Genomic DNA, 20,381 nt, shown 5'->3' with positions numbered 1-20,381 from the left:
TTCGTGTGTGTCTATGTGCATTATTTTCCATCTAATTTTGGTTGATTGCACATGATAATACTGATATATGCGCACATTTTAGTCACCTAATTTCCAAAAATATCAGATTTTTGAAATTAAAATATCCCAATGCCTACTTAAATATGCATTCACTTGGAAAAATAATAAAACTACTTCAACTTACATGGAAAGCACGCCATATTTATTTTTTAGGTAACATTTTCAAACAGGAATTATTGGCCGATATCAATGATGATCAATATCGTGCATGCCTATCTATTATATATGAAAGTTTAGCACTGAGTAGGGATCGACCAATATGGACTTTTGGGTCGATACAGATTATTGGTAATCAAGAAATGCTGATATCCAATATTTGGACCCGATATACATTAGCTGTAATATTTTAACATCATGTGATAGCAACAAACATGCCATTCATAACTAGGCTTCTTAGTTATTCTCCTCATTCTCTCCTTATTAGTAAGGGTGACTATAATTGAAAATATAAAATTGAAATATACAATATATGATAGCTATGGTTGTGTGAGATCGACTGAGAAATTGATCTGTTTGTCTCCTGCAGTTTTGCTGCTGTTCTTCTCTTTTTTATTAATCTTTCTCAGTTCTATAACTTTTATAGCCACTAAGGCCCATAATTAAAAGAATTATTAATTTTCCCGACGATATTTCGATTTAATTTGTCGTTGCCTTCAAACTTAGCCATTAGCTGTTAGCATAGCCTTAGCCTATGTAAGAGTAGCTAACTTTCTGGTTTGTGGCAGCAGTTTGTGTTTCTTTTTCAGTTTTTGCAGTCTCTGAGAGACATTTCTGAGACCATAGAGTAGTATATTATAGCAATCATTACTTCATCAGGGTCATTAGTAACACCAATACCTATACGCCAAATATCGGCCTTGATAATCAGCCAGGCCGATAATCGGCCTACCCCTACTTTTAGACACAATCCTTTGCGTGTGTGTATATATATCTGCATTAACGTCCATCCATGTGTGCAGCTGTTTGTGTCTCCTCAGTTGTGTAACATAGTAGTTTGATACTGGTTTTGTATTTCAGACCAGATTCACACATGTGCATCCTGTGTGATTTAGAGCGGTCAGACTCAGATGGAGAAAGCAGCTCTCCTCTGGTCGGAAAATCCTCAACTTTGGGGATCACACACACACACACACACACACACACACACACACACACACACACACACACACACACACACACACACACACACACACACACACACACACACACACACACACACATGTGCGCACTCGTTCACTTGTGCTCGCCCTCATAACAACCTCCAGCGTCCACTAAATCACCTCTAGACATGTGTCAGTGGGCCAGACCTGTGCATGTGTTTATACCATGTGTGTGTGAACCCTTACAATCTCACTCTCAGAGGGGCTTTCCTGTAATCTCATGACGCAATCAGTTGGTGGAGCAAAAAGAAAAGCCCACCTCATAACGCATTACGATATTTTTATGCTTATAAGTTGCCTTTATGGTTTTATGGGCTGCAGCTAATAATTATTTCTACTATCAACTGTTGTTTTGATAGTTTTTTTTTTTAATTAAGCAGTTGATATTTTTTTTTAATTTTTTTAACAAAATGTCAGGAAATAATGACTTTCACCATCCCCTGGAGTCCAAAGTGACAGCTTCATATATTTGGTGTCCTATTTCTCCAATTTCATAAAGAGGAACAAAAACAGTTTGGGTATTATGACTTAATACAAACCTTAAATGAAAAACTGATTGTCAAAATAGCTCTGAATTAATTTCCTGAACGTGAACTAATTGAGGGTGTGTATAACTCTATGGTGCATGATAATAAGCCACAACACTTTTTTTCTCTACTCTGTCATTAAGTGTGTATAATAATTACATCCTCAGTGTTCGAAAAGATTTTATTTAATCATATTTGCTGTAATTGACAGCTATATTTAGTTTAATATATTGTCTGAAAGTTAAAAAAAAAAAAACACTTCGTGAAGAGGTTCTAGGGCAGATAATTAAATCTGGATTTTCTTTGTAGGCTTGTGCTCTTACAAGATATAGCAAAGCATCACAGCAACACTCACTACATACATATGGCATCGTACTCAGCCTAATGTCACACATAATGAGCTGTGCTGCAGGTCTACAGCAGCAGCTGACGTCAAATGTTTCTGTGAATAATTATTCACAGGTGTAGCGACAATTGATTGAAAATGATACATAATAATGATGAGGATAATGGTTTCTATGAACTAATGACTCCAAAGATAATCAACAGTTTCCATGTACATGAGCAGACAAGTCATTGTGGAATATGAGTCATATTTTATTTATTTTTTCGTGATCCCCGTTTTATTCGCTCTAGGTCAGGAATTCGTGACTAATGCTTTTTCTGTGTAACACTGGATGATATAGTGGTTTTTTTTCTGCTGTGTTCATCATGACTTGATGAGATGAAATAGGCAGTTGTTCAGGAAAACAAGTGTTGCATCACTCACCATGAGACAACACGCTTTCTAAAGAATTTAGGTCTGTTTTTACTCTGTTTTTGGGCTATTCTTGTTCTGTTTTCACAGATGACTGAATTACAAGTTGGACAGAATATGTTCATGGACAATATTAGAGTCGATTAAGGGAATTGAAAATGCATTTTTGCTGAGTTTTTCAACCCTGCAACTTCCTCAATCTAGATGCAAACTTTGGCTGCCCTTGGACAATAATGAACCATAGATTTCCAGATATCCCAAGAACATGGCCTGTGGGAAATGAAAATATTCATCTTGTCAATCAACAGCCGCGTTTTCTACACCACTGCCAAAATTGCTAATGTGCATCTGTTTTGTAACTTAAGGATGGTGAAATGATCTTTTCCTTCTTTTCAGTTTTAATTAAAAAGCAGTCGGAATCATATTCAGAAATGTAGAAACTGTACACACAGATTGCAATTATGGCGCGACATGTGGCACAAGTGTCTTCAGAACTTTACCCCACATGTTACACAAACACAGTTTCTCTTCTTTGCTGGAAATATATTCTCCTATTTATTTATTCCTCTGTCTCTGTCTCCTCAGATCATGATTCAGAGGGGAAGCGTGTTCAAGACATGCTGTCTACAATCGACAAACCACAGGTTGGTATGCGTACCTCTTCCCACAATTGCGCACACACTTCTAACCACTATCATCAATCACCTCCTTGTCTGATGCAGTCATAGCTGGCATGAGTATTAATGAGTTTTCCACATTTTTATCTTGTCTCTGTTATTCCTAAGAAAGCCAAATTTGCACACTAACCATAATAACTGCTGTGATTTGTGTCTGCAGTGTATCTCTGCCTCATTTTTTTTGTTTTTTTTTAAAGGTTTGGTTAGATTATCTAAGTTGTGCTCACTGTGGCCACATGAGGGCAGCATCTGCTCACCCATCTCCTATACTTACCACTGAGCCTCCATCAGATGAAAAACGCTGTAAACACTCTAACAGTTTTTTTTTTCTTTCCTTCCCTTCCCCAAGGGGAATGTGAATGAATGAGCGGGTGCCATGCAGACATGGTTTGGCAGCGAGGAATTGCTCACTTCCAGTTTGAAGCAGTTTGATCAGCAGGCTGTGCAATTGGACCATTTAACATCTGCGAGGAGTTAAAACAGATAGTGATAATGGAGCAATGAAAGATGCGGGAAATGTAGTATAAAAGGAGGTGCGGCTGCTGAGAAATGCGTGAAAGACAGCTGAAACTGATGAACAGCAGCATTTTATCTGCTCACATAAACTTGGATGATCTCTATACTGATTATATCTGAGACTGAGACGAAATACTAAGCGGAAGGAAAGAAGGTGTAGAGCAATTCAGAGATTTCCTTGTGTCAGTGATTGCTGTTTTGTCTCATAAACTGCAGATGTGATGCACCGTCGCTGTCTATTACCGTAATGCATTTATAAAGAAGGCACTAGTTTGATACAAGTGTGTATAAAGAGAACAGACGGACAGCAAATGTGCTCCTTGATGGATTTCAGCTGTACGGTGGAAGGTGTTGCAGAGGAAGAGCTTTTATGAAAAAACATTTAAAAAATGTTGTTTGCTCTTATAGCAATAAATTTCATCTGTTTCAGCTCAGTTGAAATATGGGAGTAGATGGGGGAGTGAGAGAGAGATAAACAAGGAAAAGGCATAATTTGCCTCAACACTTTTTTGCCTCAGATGACCTGGATGCACCGAAAATCACAAACTACATTTACATGCACATGAAGTTTATCACCAGTATTCACAGTTACACCACTCCATTGCTTACTAAACATTAATATTGATATTTTTACATGGCAGAGCATACGACTAATTGATTTCTAAAGACACCTTTACCTAATTACTTTATGTTTCATCAAAAGCAATTTCCCAAACTGATCTCTTTGTATAAATCTCACAAACAGCTGTGGTGGGCATTCCACTTACGTAGGAGGGCATAAAGTAAATAAACTGTGGCTCACATAAGAAACAAACCTTTGTCACCATGAATACTGGGAAAAGTTTTGCTCATTCAGCCCATGAGAATACCTTGCGGATATTTTGTGCTGTTTACTCAGAGATGTCTATATTCCCAAAACACAGAGGTATTGAGTAGAAAAGACTTGACAAATAAATAAATGTAACTAGGGACAATGTGACTGTTGTCTTTTTGTAGCTAGAAGTTGTTATGCACAGCTAAGCAGCTATTAGAGAATTAAAAAGAATAAGCATGATAACATTGAAATGATGATTCATTATGTGGGACCTTTACAGTCCTTTGTAAGTACAGGCAAACTGGACATGTATGAAGGTTCAGATTTGAACTCCTAGTATTCAACTTTACACCTGACGTCTTTGTCTTTATGCTTACATGCTACATATGTCTATGCTTCAAATGCTCCCATATAATTAGAATAATGGCTTACTTAAGCTTTTAACTTTTCTCTCTCTGACACTGCTCCTGCATTGCATACCTTTCCTTTTTTTGCCTTTCGCTGTGCACTACAGCTGCCCTCAATACATACTTCTGCATGCAATATGTATTCAGTCGGTACATACTATTTCTTCGTAATACTGCGCCTGAAGCCTTGACCTTTTTGCTCAAACTTTCGTTGCAGTCTGTCGTACGTAATGAGCTGTCATCTGTCTATGTGCTCTCCACAGCTCCAGCTTGTTTATACTCGCATGAGACACTGTGATGTATGTGACGTTTTGTTCTGCTATGCAAAGGATTGTGGGTCAGAACGGCCAGAATAGCCTAATGTCTTACATACTGCACATTCCGACAGGATGTAGTAGGATATCCTTGTATTTTTGGAATACTACATTTGACATATTTGGATACACTAAATCTTTTTCTAGCTTAAGATTGTATGTGTATTAGAATGCACCCAGTGTTCTTGCACATTAAGGCGTAGATGCATAAATCACTATTATGTGCAAGTAATGACATTTTATTAACTTACTGTGTTCATATAAGCAAAAAGATTAATAGGATTAGAGTGAAAAAGTGGCCTTAATGGTGATAAATTTAATCAGTGTCTCATACAGTTTATGATGTCATAAAAAGCAGATAACTGCAATCAAGATTCTTAGCAAATGTTGTGACAAATGATGTTTGTTTTCTTTCCTCAGATGTTTGTTTGCATTAACATCAGGGCACAAATTCAGTGAATATTGGGTCTAAAAAGGCCGCAGGTTGTGTTAAATCATGCCAAATTGGTTAGCCCACCATTTGCAGCAAGTAAAGCTTATATCAACATGCATGCACTTGTAACCAGACAGACATGCAGGCTTCTTTTTTAGGTTTGTTCTTTTAAATTTTCTTATTACTGGTGTTAATGTACCTGAGCTTGAAACAACAGCTAAATCTGAAGTAATGGTTTCACTAACACATTGTTTTCCAATGATGCACATGTTCATACATGAAGAGTCAAATAAAAACGCTCATACACATTCAACTACTGCAAAAAACACATTTGATAGAACAATTGTATCTATTCAGAGGACTAATTAACAAAAAATTAATTAAATACAGCAGTATATGATGAAATAGAATAGAAAGGAACATTTAGGAATCGAAAAATATGTCGGAATTAATTGTCCTGTACAAAAATCACACTACATACATGGGAAAAAAGTGCAAATTGTGAGTTGTTCTCGCTTTAATTGTGTATATAACTTGCAGTATTTGTGCTTCTTTGTGTCTTACAGGTGTCTAATGTTCAGGCACGGGCTGCACGGCTATCCTGGGCCCCCCCAGCAGGGCTGGTGAACAGGCATAGTAACGGTTTGCCTGTGTCCTGCTCCTTTGAGGTCTCGCTCTCAGATAAGGGACGAGACGGAAAGTATCGTCTTATATACAGGTAAGACGAGTCCTCCAAGATGATAGGATACAGCAGAAGCTCATTCAAAGTGCAACGGTGTGACGTTTGCGTTTCACCTGTGTTGTGTTTCAGTGGGGAAGAATTGGAGTACCATCTGAAAGACCTAAGGCCAGCAACAGACTACCACGTACGGTAGGGAAGCTTTTTAATCTAAGTTCAAGCTTCACTTGATGCAGGAACAGGAATCTTCTGAATGTTGCTTAAAAACACTTTAAACATGTGTGGTGTCTTCTTTTTTCTTTTGTCAGGGTGTCAGCAATGTACAACTCGGTTCGAGGCTCGTGTTCAGAGGCCGGTTCGTTCACCACACACTGCAGCGTCCCTGACGTCCCGTTAACCCCAAAGCTCTCCCACCGCACAAAGAGCACCCTCACCCTACAGTGGAAGGTACAGACACAGACGTCTTCATGTCCAAACACTCCTGATTAATTATCAGTGTTTTTGTTGTTTTCAGAAACATGCATCAAACATGATGTATTTGGGAACTGTTAAAAAAGTAAAAAAATCTGATCATTATTTCTATTTTATGAGTTTCTGACTCTGATAAAAGGTGTCATTTTCACATTTTGAAAAAGAAAAAATGTCCTTTTAACCATTTTTCAGAGGATTAAATTGTACTAGTTTATCAGGAGCTAGAAGATCCCTGGTTCACGTCCTGGTCAGGGCCTGGGATCTTTTCCTGTGGAGTTTCCATGTTCTCCCAGTGCATGTGTGGATATTCTCTGGTTACTCCGGCTTCCTCCCACAGTCCAAAAACATGCTGAGGTTAACTGGTGATTCTAAATTGTCCGTAGGTGTGAATGTGAGTGTGCTTCTTTGTCTCTATGTGTATCCCTGCGATAGACTGGTGACCTGTCCAGGGTGTCCCCTACCTTCACCCTAAATCAGCTGGGATCTATTCCAGCTCCTCGCGAACCTAATGAGGGTTAAGTGTTGTAAAGATAATGGATGGATGGATAGTTTATCATGAAGATACTCCAACTATTTTCACTGCAAGAAATGTCACAGTGTTTAAACATCATGGTGTTAAAATCAGATTTGATGCTTTATAAATCTGTCTAATCTGTGAACAGATTGACAAGTTGTTAAACTTAGATTCTTTATGGCTATTCCAGTGAGTCCATGTCTACCAGATATTCTTTGGAAAAATAAAACTTTTTTTCCTTCTCTTGGTTTACCTCCTGGTTTGACTTTACCAGCCCTGCAGCACCTCGTAGACATTCTTGCAATCTTGCACAATACCTTCAGGGTGCATCCCTGTATCCTCCCTAACCTTCTCTTTTTAGTGAATAATTTTGATCCATTCACACTGTCACTGATAAAGAGTGACATCAGTCACCCAGACAAGACATGAGGCCAATCATAAAAACACAGCAGGCATTTTGTCCATCTTATTGTCACAGTCTTTTATCCTGGGCTAATCTCTCAATCTCTCTCTTGTCTCTTGTCTGCCTCATGCGGTCCATTTCCTCTGTCATCCTCAGCCCCCAGGTGACAACGGATCCAAAATCACAAACTACCTTCTCGAGTGGGATGAGGTAAGTCTGTCTGTCTTTCGCTGTCATCCATCATACTTTACTCTCACCTCAAAAAAGCACTTGCAGATGTCGCCACAAGGATGTTAACACTCACTTCCTTGAGACAAGATGTAATAAGATTGTGAATTATGCGTTTCCAATCAATAGCTGGCTTTCTTCTTCTACTCCCAGTCATACTTTGTCATACTATTCTTTATCCTTTTTTTAAAATTATTTCGCGATTAATCTAATCAATCGTGTTGTTGTCTTTCTTTCTTTTTTCTTTTTCTGCCCTCTTCTTTCCTCTGCAGGGAAAGAAGAACAGTGTTTTCAGAGAATGTTACTTTGGGAGCCAGAGACACTGTAAGCTGACACGACTGTTCCCCGCCTGTGGCTACACGTTCAGAGTGGCTGCACACAACGACATTGGCACGAGGTAGCGTTTCTGAATACACAAACACATATGTAATATATTCACACTGTAAAAAAAATGCATTGGCGCGCACATCCTCATAAATTCAGCAGCACGGAAGGCAGGTGTCATGGCTTTTTTCCACCCCCCATGATGGCAGACGGAGACACAAACATGCACCAGCCTACCTGAAGCTATTATTCTGCATGTGACATGAGCCCTTTTTCCCTCTTTCCCATTTTCCCTCCATTTCTCCTGTCTCCTCTTTGTCATTATGGCGGGGAGCATCTCGCCTGCAGTCGTTAGGGTGACAAGGGGAAGGGAGGAGGTGATTCAGGGGAGCGAGAGCGAGGGGGATATTAGCTCTGTGGATGAACTCAAAGCGGCCTGAACACATCCTTCAGCTCGGTTCACATTTGAAGTCGTGGCCACGCAAACATAGTCTGCACACACACACAAGCCCTCCATCTTTTTTGCCAGCAATCACCTGCAACCCCACATGCATCCCCTCACTCCCGTCAAATGAGCACTTTCAGCTGTCGCTTTTTAAAAAATGCTCGTCCCTCCGTCTCTGCTGCGTTTGTGATTCACCACACACACAGCATCTCCTGCCTCCTGTACAAGTCAATCACTTGCTTCAGCATTTTAAATGAAAACATGAATTGTGAGTGAAATGGGAGTGTGTTTTTTGTGTAGTGGCTTCAGTACAGAGGTGGTGTTTTACACCATGGGCACTCTGCCCGCTCTGCCTCTGGCACCACGGCTGGTCAGGGCAGGGGTGTCCTGGGTGACCCTGGAGTGGGGGCGTCCCGAGGGCAGTCCCAGCGAGGAGCAGCTCAAATACACACTCGAGATCCAGGAGGACAACAGCGTGAGTACCGCACGCTCACATTTTCCTCACAGAATTGAAAGTGGAAGGTACCACATCTTATCTAGCCTTTTTTTTTTTTTTATTAGATTGTGTCCAGTTTATGTGTCCATATCCAGGCTGTATGTTATTTTACTGCAGCTGTCGGTCAATTGAATCCCCCAGGAAGTAATAATAAAAGAGAAAATAGAAAAATCTCAGAAAGCAATGCATTTTGAAAAGAATTATGAGCAAATATTGAAAAGTACATCCATAATCTGCTGAAAAGGGTTTGGGTAAATATATTACAGATACACAGCTATAAATCTGATAGTACAGAAGCACACACATAGAAACACACCTGTACATATTCTTCAGCATATATTGTATTTGGAAGCTGCACCAGATGCTCACACACACTTTTTTTCTGTCTTTCACAAACTTTATATCTATATGTAAATGTAAAATCAGCAAAAAAGTCAGCATCTATTGCATCCATATGCTCCAAAACGTAATTTAATGCAAATACACACTGTAAGAAATAACCCTGACACACACATTCACACACAGGCCACTGACAGTTTTATCTCCTACAGGGAACAGACTTTCATCCAAAGTACACTGGAGAAAACTTGACCTGTACTGTACAAGGCCTGAAGCGGAGTACACAGTATAAATTCAGGGTAAGTGACGGCATGACGTGGATGTGAAAGTTCCTGTTTGTGCACATCAGCGACGTATTTGTGGAATCAGAAAGTTTGTGGAGATAGAAAATGATGATCATGTTAACTTCTTATGTACTTCCATTTATAATTCTTCTTTAAAGGAATAGTTTGACTTTTTTTTGAAATAGCTAGATGATAAGGTTGACACTGAATTCAGTGTTTCATACTTGTGTTGCTGTGTAGATTAAACAAGCAAAATATAAAGCAAGATAGAACACTTTAAAGCTGGAGTAGGCAAGTTTGTTTGGTGCTATTTGGCAAAAATGTCAACGAACCTCTCAGCATATTTTAATTTCAGTAGTCTTACAGGAAACTATACTTACTGTGAATCCTCTCCGTTTTTAGGTTTTAAAAAATGTAGCCTGTGATAGGAGGCTTTGGCCAATCACAGGGCTTTTTTTTAACCAGATCAGGAGAGGTAGTATTAGGAATAAAACAGTCAACAGTTGGAACTCATTGTGGTGATGTATTAAATTACTTTGCCAGATTTATTTAGCTTTTTCCAGATATCTGCCTATTTCAGCTATAATAAATATACAGAAAAAGAATTAAACAAAAACAAAATATAGAGAAATTGCTCAAATCTCCACAGTATGGGATTCAAAGTAGACTAAAGCTAAACTTTCAAAGAATTACCTCTATTGTTTAACCAGTGTTTGTTTAATTTCAGATATGAAGTGCATCTTTTAACACTTAAGTCATCCCGTGTGTTAAGTCTACCCTCTTTTCCTTGGGCTACTTACTTGATCAATCTAAAATCCATTTCGGTTAAGTTAAAAAAAAAAAAAAAAAAAAGTTTCCAAGGATACAAACCCATCCAGCTGCCTTTCAGTGATAGCTGAGCATCCATGAATCAAGGAAGAAATATGCCATTTTGCCACCGGAGAATTGGCTGCAATTTAACCAGTACCGAATCAAGGCAATTCGTGAACCATTTATCAAGTCGAGAACGCTGTCCGGCTCTGCTAAAAACATGATCGTAACTGTTCTTAATGTGAGGACATTGCGAGACACAATGTACCCACAGCAGCAGATCTCTCTAAATGTGTTTGCATGGGTATTATGGTGCAATCATGTCAAGCAAGACCTTACATGTACTTTCACACACAACACTGTCAGATGGAGCTTCGGATGCTTGAAGACACAAACACACATGATCGCACACGGTCTGTGTTCTTTTTTGTTGTTCATGTGGAGTGAACATCTGAGAACAAAACAAATTGATTGTCCATTGGCTGGGGTAATGGAGGGAGTGAACTGATGAGAAATGATGACAGAGAAGCCAGGAGAAACCACAGATGAAGGAGCTGAGAGTAATGGCACCTATTAATCAGGACAATTACTGCACTTTTCTGATAGATTCCTCGATGTGTTCTCTTCTCGCCTTATTTCTTCCAAGTCCCCTGCTTCTGCTTCTTACCATCCTTTCTTTGTGTCGTCCTTTCCCCACCGTCTTCACCCTCTCTGACCTTTTTTACTTTTGTCCTGTGCTGTACCTGTCTTTAACCCTCCGTTCTGTCTCTTCGCCTCCCTGCAGCTCATAGCATCAAACATGGAGGGAAAGAGCAGTCCCAGTGAAGTGTTGGTGTGCACCACCAATCCAGACAAACCAGGCCCTCCATCTACCCCCTGTGTCACCGGAGCGACACCCTACGGATTTACTGTCACATGGGGTAAACAGACACAGTATTTAAATGCACACGCACACTTACGTACTGTGATTAAAACATGCAAATGGAACTGTTGCATTCAAAAAGGTCAATGTTTTCTATTTATTCTGATAGCTTTAGTCATATTTCCAAAAATGTGTTGCTCAATTGTTTGGTGAAATTTTGGAGACAAACACACACATGCTTGAAACAAGAAGTAGCAGACATGACACACATCTCAGTCACTATTTAGCTTTAGAAACAGTCCAGTTTTGAGGTAAATACATTTTTGTAGTAAGTTGTGCGATTTTTACAGTTGCTATAATTTGGCTATTTCAAAGTGATGAACTGTGAATTGCATCTCCCCCCCCCAAGTACTTACTTGTTACTATTCTGAACCCAAAATTCAAAAGGTTTGAAAGGCACGTTACCTATTTTTTAAAATAAAATGTAAAAATGACAGAAAGTGTAAAAACAGGAAGAATTGTCTGAGTTTCAAGTTTCCAAGTGGTGTCCAGTTCTTGAACTGAACATTTTCCGAAACCTAAGCTTAGAAATTGTGATACTTCATTTAAACCACTTTATTTTTAGGAATTTTCACAAAATAAATCACACGCACGAACCAGATTCTGTAAAAAAATAAAAAATCCTCTGACTGCAACCAGCACCTGACAAAATTTCAGGGAATATTTGACTGAACGGCAGTAGTGTTTGCACAAAGCAGATAGGAGACAAGTATGAGAAAAAAAAAATTAAAATCCAAGTATTACTATATATATATATATATATATATATATATATATATATATATATATATATATATATATATATATATATATATATATATATATATATATATATATATATATATATAGCATTTTGAGTATTTTTTTTCTTTAGTATTAGTAACACCGGTTAGCAATTGGAAAAATGCTGTACATGTTCATTTCTGTTTGTTGTTTCAATTAAGCTAAATTAACAATTCAGATTAATTATGTTTTATGGCATTATACATGTGTCATGCTGCATGCCTTTTGAGTTTTCTCCACTTCTGTCCTTGGTTGTGTTGTTTCCATAGAGGTGCAAGACTTTATATTGCAGTAAAAAAAAAAACACGAGTCCACAGTGACTTACAATGTGACAGGAGTAAAAATGCCCAGATACTTGTTGAGGTTCACAGATTTAAAACCATCATTTTCTAATTGTAGTTACTGATACAATATGTATGAGTTGAGGCACAGCCAGGAGAGTTCTTTTCAGAAGTGTTCATCTACAATCTCCAAATAAATCAAGTATATTATTTCACCGTTATGCCTGAAAGGTTTCTTTAATATTGTATACATACAAATGAAAACAGTTTCCCACCACAGCTTCATTGCTGCTCTAACATTTAGAGCAGAGCAGTTTGATAATGATGCTTTTGGGGAATTACGATTTTTATACGAAAAACTATTTGCTACAGCTGGTTTATGAGTTATTGTGTAATGTTTTCCATGTTTATGAGCATGCTACATCGACTTACTAATGTGTGATGTATGCATTATTTATAGATATTGTGCTGATAGACTGGGCAATTTACTTCAGTGTAATCACACCATTACCATTAAAAACCATCTTTCAAATATTCTCACATGTAGCCTCCTGAGAATGATGTTTATGTGCAATATTATCCCTAATTAATATCAGCTGATCAATTTCTCCTAACAGATCCTCCCCAGGATAATGGAGGCTCGGAGGCTCTTACGTACCTGCTGGAGATCTCAGAGGGCTGCTCTGAAGGTACCAGTCTGTTTGTCAGTCCGTCCATCCAAGCAACGGCACATTCAGCTAATTCAAACGGCTTGTTCTAAATCCATCATCTTATAACACGAAGCCCGAAACGTCCCATCCGTCCTCTCAGGCCTGTGCTCCTTCCTTTTATGTCTCTATTTTACTCATTTACTCTCCTCAGAGGGAAAGCGGCCATAATTCACTCTTTGTTAACATCAATTTAACACACTGCGTCGTTTGAGTTTCCCAGCTTTGCACTGCAGGAAACCAAATGTTCTCTTGTTTCTTTCCGTCCATATAGCAGGTAATGAAAAGAGGCGTCATTTTATTGAATCTGTATTCCTTCAATCTCACGAAAGAAAGAGAAATTAGTTGTATATTGGGACGAGTGTTGAATATTAAAGAACAGAAGGATATGATGTCAAAGACTGTGTTAAATTCAAATCATTTATCAACATGTTTAGACCTTTCAGTCAGTGTGACAGGATGTGATATGATTCATTTCAACTACTTCACTGTTGCCTTTATTAGTTAATACTGAGAGAGAGCAGTATTATATTTAAGGATTGGCTAAAATGTTAATTCTGTAGCCTCAGAGCTACTTTAAACATTTTTTGCCCATTTAATGCATCTTCAATCTCATTTTTTTCATTTTTTCTATGTCGTTTATACCTTCTTGCATCTCTCACTGAACTGTGCCACTGGGTATGGTGAACTTTTAGCATGACCCTTTCCCAACTCGCTATGTTTACCTAGACTTGTCATATTGTTATGCGTTTGTGGTGTGACACTCAACATTTCTTACCACAATCACTGCACACTGTCTGTTTTATTTATTTGTGTTCCACATTTGTTAGTTTTTACTTCAACTTCACTTCATGTTCTCGTCGGTGCATGCAGATAACCCATACGTATGCACACAACGCCATCGCGAAACCTTTCTGGTGTAAACAGGGTCCATATTTCCATGACAGCAGCAGCATATTGTATTTCACAAGTCTACACAATGCGTCAGCAACAAAACAGCAGCACCAAGTGTTGTGTGGGTATTAATTAGGTCAATGTGGTTCTATTTCTGGAACAGTGATTACATGAAAAGCAGAAATACATACAGAACAGCAGGGGAGAGTATGCGTTTGCACTTTTGCTTCATTATTGTAATTGGTTACGCAATTGTAACTTTTGTGTGTATCTACGCAGGGAGTCAGTGGGAGGTAGCGTACAGCGGTCCAGCGACAGAGTGTGTGTGCGAGCGTCTGACACCCGGAACCTACTACCGCCTACGTGTGTGTAGCATCACCACCGGAGGACACAGCCCGGTATGACACACACACCTGCATACGTACACAACTTCAAAATGGTACGTTGTTAACTTTTCACAGTCAGTTATTGTGTTAAAAGTGGAGCGCCAGTGGCACACCGAAAAATGTGACAAATTCTATGATCTGCACTAAAAATACCAACAGCATGTCCAAATATATTTACCATTTGGGATAGTTATTAATGAAACTGATCTATAATTGTAGTTCCTTCGCTTTTGTTTTGATTTCCTGTGTTTATCTCTGCTCCTGAAGTGCACCGTCAGTGTTCCGGTCCGTACGTTAAGTGTCCCGCCAGGGCCCTGCCAGCCGCCGAGGATTGTGGGTAAAGCCAAACACAAGGAAGTGCAGTTAGAATGGGGTGAGTGCAGACATACACGTACACTGTGTTAGGCTTGATTTTCTAAAATAAGTTGGAATTTATGTTTTCATACATAAGGCAGCTAAATCACCCTCTGGCTGCTCAATATGTTTCCCTGACCTACTCTAATGTAAGCTAAGTCAACCATGTTTCAGCCTAATAGAGTCCTAATGTAGCCCATTAAACGCCAAACCTATCCTCATATCTGACTTAACTCTCCTAATGTCGGCCCATTATTGCAGATTAGAACTGTTATCTCTTGGCAGGCGAAGGTCTCCCAGCATGCACTGCTGAGGAAGGTCTTCCTTTAACCAGTTAAATATAGCTGGTCACATCCCTAATCAACTCACATTCAGCCAGCGCTGCTGCAATTACTTGCTCGATTTGAAGGTCAGACGTAATGTATTGGAGGGTTTTCCCCACTGTCTCCATTTTTTATTATTTTCATCCTGCTGCAAGCAAACGGAAGCAACTGTTGGAGGAAAAATACCCTTTTTGAAAAATGGTCCCAGTGATGTCTTTATTAAAGCCTTTCTGTATAAAAATCATCGTGTCATCTTATGCTGCATGTTTCCTTTACAGATAATCTGAATTCATGATAGTTTGATTAAAAAGGCTTCTCTTTCTCTCTTTATTTTGTCTCCTCAGACTCTCCAGTGTCTGAGGGAGTGTGTGAGGAGTTTGTGTTCAGTCTGGAGATGAGTGAGGGCGACACTAAGCCAGCAGAGGTGTACCACGGCTCGGAGCTGCAGTGCACTGTTGTTAGTTTGCTACCCGGTGCCACGTACAGCTTTCGACTGAGGGCAGCCAACGAGGCCGGGGTGAGAAACAGAGTTATGATCAACATTAATAATTAGAATAATAAAAAAAAAGTAAAAGATCCATCAGCATGTAATTTCAGTCACCCTTACTCAAACAAAACATTTAAAACAACACTGTGCTCTTTTTATTCATGGTCACAGTTTCATATTAACATTATTACCAAACAGCACCATAAATTACAACAGACAATACAGAGAACAACAACTATTAGTACAAAAAAATGAATCATTTCCCAGGGGAAACCTTTTTTGAGTTAGAACCAGGCGCCCCAACAGGTCAGCCTTTCAAATTATAAATGCAATTCCCATTTTTGACAAGCAGGAATTATGTGTTTAATCGCACTTGTTTACCTACTTAGCACATTGAGTGCACGAACGGTGGAAGCTCTTAGTGTAATTAAACTTAGAATTGTCGCTGCGAACACAAAGACACAGAGTCCGAGTTCCGGTGCTCGTACAAAAACCCACAACTCATATGTACATATACATTCGATTTAAGTGTGATTTGTGCTTCCATTCCAGCTTTTGTTCGATATTAACTGCAGTCCAAATGTCAAACATAATTACTTAACTGTCATGTGTGGCAGACAAAGAAAAGCATGAAATCTCATACTAACAGGTTAGAAATGGCAAATATTTGACATTTTTGCCTTGAAATACTTTTTTATTAAAAGGGCGAATCAGTTGCTAATTAATTTTCCTTTGGCCAGTTAATTGACTTATTGTTGCACCTTTAGTCTAACAATGTTTTCTGGTTTTTGTGTCGTCAGTTCGGGGCGTACTCTGAGCCGACGGAGGTGACGACTGCAGCGGGTCCTCCTGGCCAGTGTGGGGCACCACTCATCACTCTCACCAGTAACACCTGTGTAACGCTCAACTGGGAGGTGAGACACACGCACAGAAATACAACACTATTTAGAAAAGAAAAAATCTTTCTGTCGGCAAAGAAAAAACAAAAGTCAGTCAGACTTGTGGAAATGACATCAGACATAAACTTCTATTTCGTGCTCAATTTTGAATCCTTTCAATATCAGGTTTCTATTGTTTCCCATGAGATAAGTGTGTGTTTCTTTGTGTTGCAGAGCCCTGAGGGTTCGGGTACAGACATCTCTGAATATCGTTTAGAGTGGGCGAGAGAAGACGAAGCCATGGAGCTCATCTACTGTGGATCCGCCACACAGTGTGAACTGTCAGACCTGACGCCTGCCACAGATTTCTGCTGCAGGCTACAGGTAACAAACCCACAAACTGTCTTGTATACACCTGCACTGGATGGAGGTCGACTTAGACAAAATTACGTACACTCGTATCTACTCACAGGCACGTGCTGCATTCATGGACAAGTACTCAGACAATACAAGAAAGAGGGACATGCTGAAGCTGCTGTGTACCATACATGAACACAAGGACACAGAAAGAGATGAATGCAAATGGAGAACAAAATTGCAAGCATGAGTCAGAGATTCAGTCAGGACACAGTTACAGACAATAGTGCAACACTTAGACACAACCTAAGGAGCATAATACACAAAAAAACACAAACAGCAAGCAAGAGATCAGAGGGCTGATGATGATCAATTCAGTTTGTGCCAAAACTCTTAATCTAGAGCATAATTATGCTCAATTTCAATTCAAATGACCATTCTTGGCAGAAAAGTTTCAAGAAGTTAAAAGTTGTATTCTGTCCAAGCATTTGGATAGAATACAACTTTTAATACTGCTTTAGGATTTATATATATTACAAAACCTGCCAGATGGCCATTTGAAAGGCATGTTGTCTAAAAAAAATACTAAATGACACCATTTTTTATTCAGAGCCAGAAACTGTTTTTTATGTCCTCACTGTTTGTATCCGACTTTTATGTTGCCTCTTGACCAAGTTGTGTATTGTAAATGAGAATTGGTTCTCAATTGACCTCCCTGGTTAAATAAAGGTTAAATAAATAAAGAATAAAGACAGAAAGAACCGTTGGATTTTCAACTTCCTGACAGTCCTTGGACTACTCCTGTTAGAATACCTAACTTACATATAAGCTTAAAATTGTGGTGTTTCATCAAAAACACTTTATTTTACACATCTCATGTAAAAAAAATCAACAAAAAAACAATGTTTGCATTAAACAGATCCTGAGAAAAACAAGAAATTCTGTGATCCATGGTGCAACTGGCAATCCATAGCTAACTCATGCATGACAGATAATCAGGGACTGTTCTGTTGAACTGCAGGAGAGTAGTAGTATAATATCTATTGTATGTAGAGCCACAGTTTTTTTCGGCATTTGTCACACCCGTTGGCACTCTTTTACATATTAAATTGCTATTTTTTTCAGTTTTTACAAACAAAATAATCAAATAAGTCGACTTTTGTATTTATTATGATTTATGGCATAAGAACTTTGTTAAACTGCAATATTGCAGTTAAAAATGAGCCCATAGGATCAAAAAATTCCCAGAAACCTGAGGTTTAGAGGGTTAATTATATGTACATTATGTCATATGCATGTGTGTAAGCGTTTACGTCTCTCTGTTGTGTTTTCTCTCCTAATGCACCCGCTGAAGCTATAAATCCACTAAGGGCATGTTTTGTGGCTCACTACTTTATGGGCTCATTTATTATTTTAAGAGGGCAACACAAGGTCAAGCTAATGTCCTAATCACAGCTTTGTGCATGCACGTGATTTGTCTTCGTGCATTGGTAGCGAGCCCCTGTGTGTTCATTCATCTGTATCTTATAAAGACTCTGAACTCTGTGTGACTCCTTCTGTTTTCTACCTGTACCAGCTGGTTCCTTTGCTGTGGCATTGGTTCAGATCTGCGCAACTTGACGCAAACATGTTTTATGACAACACTTCAAATAGCCAAACGTTATCGTAAGGATAGAATAAATCAAATTCTTTATGTCTTTCAAGCCTCGCCAATGTAAAGTTGACAACTGGGGATAAATCAGAAATACTACTGAAGTGTAATTTTTCTTGTCAGGCCATCAAAGTTTATAGATAGTTTACAGGCAAGATAAGGCTTTAAGTCAAGACTTTACTGTAAATACACACTGTGGGCTGCAAATTTTACCTTCTACTCCTTTCTGGGCTGTTTTTGGAGAGTTGTCACAGAATATTTTTGTACTAAAGACTAACAGCTCCTATAGTTCAAGGAAGTGCTGTACTTTTTTAACTATTGCAAAGAATCCATTACTTCTCAGAGTAAGATTTGTTCTGTATTGATCGTAACATTTAACAGCCAAAAAGTGCACAAAGTAACAGAAATGCAGGGAAGCAATTAACAAATTTTTTGGAGTTCAACCTTTTTAAATCAAGCAAATGTAAATGCTGGTATATTTTGTCCTTGTTTGCTCCTCTATAAGCTTGCATGAGGCAATGAAATAGACTATTACAGGCAACGATTGGAAGGCGTTTAGTAGAGGATGCTTGAGGTGAATATAAATGTGTCGGTACCAAAAAATAGACTGATGTTCTTTCACAACTAATTTGAATTCATCTCCTGCTGGTTTTATTGTCTTCTTCCTTTTTTCGGTTCTTTTTTCTCTGCTCTATTTTACTGTCTTTCACTCTTTTGTCTTCATCCCGCCTCTCTGTTCATCTTCATCTATCTGTTGTGGTCTTTACCTCCATCATCTCCTTCTTTTTTTATCCCTCTTTTCACCTCTTCTCTGTCCTCTGTTTCCTCAGTCTCATTCCCTTCTGTGTTTTTGTGTCTCACCCAGGCGGTGAATCAGGCAGGCGCTGGTCCGTACAGCGACCATGTGAGTTTCCAAACCCCGGCAACGAACCCTGACCAGGTCTCCTCCCTGGCCCTCCTGGACCTCCCGGCCTCCTCGGAGTCGGGTCACTCCCCGTCAACCTGCCTGCTCCTGAAGTGGGAGGAGCCAAACAGCAACGGGTCAGAGATCACCTCCTACGTCATCACCCTGGACGACCAAACCATCACTGTGGAATCAGGGACCAGTCACCTTGTCACAGGCCTGCAGCCAGACAGCGAATACAGGTACTGATTTTTAAATTACACAACCAATTTAATATATAAAATGATGTTTTCTTGGGTACCAAATGATGGGGTTATGATATACGGCCTCTGACATCAATCGGTCGGCAGATGTTCATTATCAGTATGACATATTGTAATAATATACCTGCATTAACAGATTTTTTTGTTCATCAAATGCTCCAGTGGTTACAGAACAACATTCATTTTTCATGCCTCTGGCAGCCCGATGATTGTACGAGTTGGTGTTTGGCAGGTAGTTTCTGCAGCTTTTATGTTTCAAACAGCTACTTGCTGTGTCAAAAAATTCCGCCACGAGAGCTGTGTGCCAAAATGATGCTTTTAGAGATACTCTTTAGAGCAGAAGGGACAGATTGGTAATTCCCTGTAGGTTTGACGCTATAATACCCACCTTTCACATTCTTGATATAAAAATACAGTTTTTTAAATTGTTATTCCAACTCATGTGAGACTAACTTGAAAACTTGACTTTAAGTCCTGAGTACAGATCATCTCCTGAACTACAACAATGGATACTACATGCATTTCATATAATG

At 39.0% G+C, this 20,381-nt stretch overlaps 1 protein-coding gene across 3 annotated transcripts in view; it reads left to right on the top strand.

Moving 5' to 3' along the window:
* Positions 1 to 20,381, top strand: part of fndc3ba (fibronectin type III domain containing 3Ba) — a 103,868-nt gene that overhangs the window by 67,397 nt on the left and 16,090 nt on the right. For all 3 annotated transcript variants that reach the window (XM_023271920.3, XM_023271912.3, XM_055006176.1), the window contains 16 exons: positions 3,090 to 3,148; positions 6,232 to 6,383; positions 6,477 to 6,536; positions 6,653 to 6,791; positions 7,889 to 7,942; positions 8,233 to 8,357; positions 9,030 to 9,204; positions 9,777 to 9,863; positions 11,443 to 11,578; positions 13,262 to 13,333; positions 14,525 to 14,643; positions 14,899 to 15,004; positions 15,653 to 15,825; positions 16,596 to 16,709; positions 16,908 to 17,057; positions 19,547 to 19,827. In XM_023271920.3, coding sequence (XP_023127688.2) covers positions 3,090 to 3,148; positions 6,232 to 6,383; positions 6,477 to 6,536; positions 6,653 to 6,791; positions 7,889 to 7,942; positions 8,233 to 8,357; positions 9,030 to 9,204; positions 9,777 to 9,863; positions 11,443 to 11,578; positions 13,262 to 13,333; positions 14,525 to 14,643; positions 14,899 to 15,004; positions 15,653 to 15,825; positions 16,596 to 16,709; positions 16,908 to 17,057; positions 19,547 to 19,827 — 2,002 coding nt within the window. The remainder of the gene's footprint in view (positions 1 to 3,089; positions 3,149 to 6,231; positions 6,384 to 6,476; positions 6,537 to 6,652; positions 6,792 to 7,888; positions 7,943 to 8,232; positions 8,358 to 9,029; positions 9,205 to 9,776; positions 9,864 to 11,442; positions 11,579 to 13,261; positions 13,334 to 14,524; positions 14,644 to 14,898; positions 15,005 to 15,652; positions 15,826 to 16,595; positions 16,710 to 16,907; positions 17,058 to 19,546; positions 19,828 to 20,381) is intronic.

Source organism: Amphiprion ocellaris, chromosome 20 (assembly GCF_022539595.1).
Source record: "Amphiprion ocellaris isolate individual 3 ecotype Okinawa chromosome 20, ASM2253959v1, whole genome shotgun sequence".
Taxonomy (NCBI): Eukaryota; Metazoa; Chordata; class Actinopteri; family Pomacentridae; genus Amphiprion; species Amphiprion ocellaris.
This window is presented reverse-complemented; position numbering and strand designations above follow the sequence as displayed.